General features: G+C 38.3%; 1 protein-coding gene across 1 annotated transcript; it reads right to left on the bottom strand.

The window, feature by feature from the left end:
- Window positions 1–448: 448 nt before the first annotated feature.
- Window positions 449–4,408, bottom strand: LOC109209802 (UV-B-induced protein At3g17800, chloroplastic-like). The gene is made up of 4 exons (XM_019373138.1): window positions 4,260–4,408; window positions 4,022–4,149; window positions 1,851–2,149; window positions 449–1,680 (listed from the first exon to the last, which is right to left on the bottom strand). Exons 2-4 carry the CDS (start codon window positions 4,145–4,147, stop codon window positions 840–842), a joined length of 1,266 nt encoding a protein of 421 aa, XP_019228683.1. The 5' UTR covers window positions 4,148–4,149; window positions 4,260–4,408; the 3' UTR covers window positions 449–839.
- Between the last annotated feature and the right edge of the window lie 239 nt (window positions 4,409–4,647).

Genomic DNA, 4,647 nt, shown 5'->3' with positions numbered 1-4,647 from the left:
TCTCTAATAGAACCACACAACCTTCAACTATGCTGACAGCATTTTACTGTACATGATCCTCACTGAGCAGTCATCATCAGCTAGAATGCCTAACAAAACACCACAACGCTTGAAGGGCCAGCAGTATCTAAACTTTAAATAGTTTTTGAAAACAGAATATAACTTAAATAGAGATAGAGGTGCTCAGAGTGGATACCTAGTGCAATTCCTACTCAAAGATACCTCCATTCAAAACATATACTAGTAGAGAGAAACCGCAATTGTGGAGATGATGAGTTCTCTATTGCTAAACTCTAAACACTAAATATAGTTGACTTTCACTACAATAATAGAGGGTTTAATACCAATGATGTAAAAATCAAAGACAATGATGTGAACAGCAAATTATATCCAGGTTATTTCAACCATTCATCAACCAAATAAGCCAAGAAGTAATAGACATCAGTGCTTTAAGCAGAAAATGGAATATGCAATAAAGCATGAACAGGTCAGACAAGACAAGGGATACGAAATATGGAGAAAACAAATGTGGTTCCTCCCTAATTGCACCAAGACCAACGACACTTTATTGGGGCTGCTAAGTGAAAAGGAGGAAGGGAAAAGTAGGGATTCACCTCTGCCATGTAATCATGTAAACGTCTTGTAATCATGTTAACCGACTTGTATGAAGCACAGATATTATGGGAACACACTGTTGTTAAATAATGTCTATTATGAAATATGTATATACAAGTCAACAAGCACATGATCCACTGTAATTCCTTTAGAACATGCTAACTGCACTAAGTTTGTAAGCCTCCGGCATAAATCTAAAACCAACCATGGAGGGTCCAGAATTTTTAATTTGCAACGAAATGGTATCTTGAGTCAACATAGCTCTCAACATCCCAGAGGAAAGACCCAAAAGTTACAGCCTCTAAAACAAGCCGCCTCAGCCCTCCAAAACTGATCTTAAGAAGTTCATCTTTAGAAGAGTCAACAGTGCCTTGAGGGGTGATAACAATCTCAGGTCTACCAAATAGTGCTTCGGTATGTTTCTCTATTATGCCTATGGCCTCTTTAGATCTGATGGTTGCATATCTCTGGAGTGTCTCCCCATCAAATGACATCACATAGTTTCTCAATCTTGAGGGCTTTATGCCATGGCCAAACCCTCCAGAACTCGCACTACCTGCAGACCATGATGACAATTCTGGATGGGATTGTGTTACCCTGAAAGAAGTATCACTCCTATCACCAGACCTAATCTCCTCCCCTCCCACTTGCCGAATGCTACTATCTTCATCGTCTACACCCTGAGGAAGGACTTTCATGGTCTTTTCTAGCTGAAACCTCTGGTCCACTCTCTTGAGGAAATATCCATACATAACTGATGCTGCATAAACTTGGCCTACTCTTAATTTACTTATTTGAGCCACTGCAGAATGATCACCCAATCGACTTCCTAGAATGAGAGCCAGGTGGTTTTGAATCATCTCATTAGCTTCTGCTGAATGAAGACGCTCAAACTTATCGTCTTGGCTGGGCCATGTATCAACACGACCAGAAGGTTCAGATGAAGGCGGACTGACTGCAGGAACTAAAGATACATTGGCATCCATAAATTTCTGCACCACCAAAGCATACAATATCTCCTCTAAAGCTTTTTTCCTGTCATTAGCCTTAACCTCAGCAATTCTCCTGATAGTTTAGAAAAGTGACCATGCAACAAATTAGACTCGCAGCAGTGATAAATACCATAACAGAAGACAATAACTCTTTTGGGGAAACCACCCCCCCCCCCCCCCCTTTTCTTTTTTTTTTTTTGGAGGGGGGGGGGGGTTATGAGTTTCAAAGAAGCCTAGGCCAACCTGTACAAGACAATGTCAGTACCAGTTGCAGATGGTTCTTCCTTCTGTTGCTCTGAGTCGCGTTCAGTTTGAAGCTGTTCAAGCTGCTGATCTACAGCAGCAGGGACAAGATGTGGGTGACTTGTCAAAATCTGAGAGAGAAATTGGCCAACTGGAGATTCCAGCTGAAGTGGAGCAATAGGGGCAGCTGAACGTCCAGACTCCGAGGGTGATTGAGATGCCCTGATCGAGGTACATTTTCTGCTACTAAAAGCCGCTTTCTTGTTACTCAACTTCACATGAGAAATTGAGGGATAAAGCTGCCAATAACATGTCCAATAAATTAGGTGTCAGAGAGCATTTTCAGATGCATAAGGTTCCTAATTTATGCCAACTACCAGATAAACCAATTTAAATAGATAGTTTTGCTCAGATCACATCAAGGAAATCTCTTTATTAACTGAATGAAGATGTTTCATTGTCATATCCAAGTGGATAGATGGATTAAAAATAAATAATGTTGGATTACATAGGTCAATGCACGTTGAGCCACAAAAAATAAGCAGCAGAAGGATTCAAACAGATACCTTTCATAGTCGCAATAATTGCATACTCAAGGCATAAAATTCTTAAGGCTACCTTATAAGACCAAAACTTATATCAAGCACAAAGGGAAATTTCAGAAACAGCCTAGCACATATTCAACAAATTTAGTAGAGATATCCAGGATCAACAATTCGACACATGTCCAGAAGACAGTATCGATATACATTAACAAAAAAGAAAAGGAGAAACAAAGATAATAGAAGCATACAGCATTTTTCTTTTCTGACAAGTCCGCAGACACCATTTCCCTAGACAGAAGGTGAGGAAAGAACCAGAGGTAAAGGAGAAACTGCAGCAAGACATCAGCCAAACTACACTAATTCAGAAAGGAATGGCAATTGACACACAAAAAACTGGGCTACATCACTCCGTTTCACAAACCTTGGGATAATAGTCAAAAAAAGGGATGTCTGTTAACATGGTAATATCTTATTTTGGACAATCTATAGTTTTAATACGCTCTGGAGGCATTACATACTACCATAATCTTTCCAATATAACCAGCGGGCATAAGTATCCTAAGGCAAGGCAAAATAAAATTCTCCAACGATAAGATAAAAATCTAGTGCAGTGTCTTCATCAAAAGATGACCTGGCCTGGTTATATCTCTAACAAGAATGTTCGCATTTTTAGAGTAAGAAATAACTTTTTAATAATGTTTCGAACCAACAACAACCTTTATTTGCTTAAAGGTCAACCCCCTCCTCGTATTAAGTCTTAATAAGCCAAAAAATGGTAGATAACCTTCAAGCTCTGAGAAAAGCATAAGGTCGGTCATAACTTGGTCTCCAAAATTGGGTGGACTACGATGAAGGTTTTCCACACTATGACATCATCTCCACCATCTACTCATAATACAGAGAAAGAGGTACTTTTTTCTCCGATATTCGGGGGCATTGTCTTACACATTTAATTGTACTTCAGGGAATCCAATTAGCCCCACTAGTGGGATTACACCGGGCCGATGTTGTTGGAATCCAATTAGTAATTTATTTGAGATCCATAGACGCCAAATACCATCATAGGTCTCAATAGCCTTTCATGAAGAAGATATGCTTAAGCATCAATTGTGAATATAAACAAGCTCACAATTGTAAGCCTAACTGTAAAGATCTGCATATACAAACATTGTATAATTTGATTACATACGATGTTATGCTCCTTTTACCATTTTGGCCCCTCCTCTTTCGATTTAATTCCATTCATTTACAAGGCTTAAACCTTGAGAAAACCACCCTTTTTGTCATATTAATTCTCTCTCAATTCCAAAGTTCATTTACAGTGTCTCCTATCAAAAGTTGACAACATACAAAGGCGTAATCTGCTAACAGATGTATCCAAGATATATCTGTACATCCATCTTCAAAATTTACCAAAAAGCTCAATCACTTTTACTGTCTATGTTCTACCTCCACCACAAGGAAAATTCCTGGGCAAACAAAACTTATATTATTGCAGAAGATCTGGGCTTTCGGAAAGCTGAATATGCAAAGAGTAAAAAGAAAAAGTCTTTTCCGTCAATATTCCAGCTACTATATCATAAGAAATTAAAGCAGATGCAAATGATAAACAGAACTCAATAATACCTTGATCCCAGAAGGAGAAAGCCGAAACTGTGACCCGAATCGAACAAAATCCGATCCACCAAGAGACGCCTTGGTGGGTTTGTAACAGACGCTGAAAGCAGACCCAAAAGCTGTAGCAGTTTCCATGTCTGTAGCAAAGGGATAAAGGAACAACAGCAACAATCAGAAAAACTAAAACCCTAAAACATTTGTAACAGCAAAAAAAAAAAAAAGAAGAATTAAAAGACAATTAACTTACGTATGAGAATAAAGAGCTGAAAATTGAATATAGAAAGCAGTAGCTGCAGATGGTATATAATAAAACTTGAGGATTTAGGGAATAGAGCTTTGTTCTGGTTGGCGACGGGCGCTTGTTTTGGGGAAAGTTCAGTGTGTTAAACGTGAAATGCTTGATCTATAATATAATGCACTCGCCCGACCGGGTCCCCACTCACTAACGTGACTCATTTATCTTCTTATCCTCAAAGAAAGGAACTCTGACTTTCATCAAATTACACGGATGACACTCATTTTCTTTTCCTTCTATGCAAGCTCACTAAGCTAGTGTTTAGACATAAATTTAGTTAAAATTTGAATAAAAAAACTTTTAAAGTTAAGTTAAAAAATAATTTTTAAAATTTAAAGTT

The sequence above is a fragment of the Nicotiana attenuata genome, unplaced genomic scaffold, assembly GCF_001879085.1.
Source record: "Nicotiana attenuata strain UT unplaced genomic scaffold, NIATTr2, whole genome shotgun sequence".
In the NCBI taxonomy this organism is placed as follows: Eukaryota; Viridiplantae; Streptophyta; class Magnoliopsida; order Solanales; family Solanaceae; genus Nicotiana; species Nicotiana attenuata.
The sequence above is the reverse complement of the archived record's forward strand: the minus strand, read 5'-3'. Positions and strand labels throughout refer to the sequence as shown.

Excerpts from the sequence above, each read along its gene's own strand:
- LOC109209802 (XM_019373138.1), bottom strand. The coding sequence starts at position 4,147 with ATGGAAACTGCTACAGCTTTTGGGTCTGCTTTCAGCGTCTGTTACAAA. Across the intron at positions 2,150-4,021 it reads TTTCTCCTTCTGGGATCAAG|CTTTATCCCTCAATTTCTCA; the intron begins GTATTATTGAGT and ends TGTTATTGGCAG. Across the intron at positions 1,681-1,850 it reads ACTGACATTGTCTTGTACAG|GAGAATTGCTGAGGTTAAGG; the intron begins GTTGGCCTAGGC and ends CTAAACTATCAG.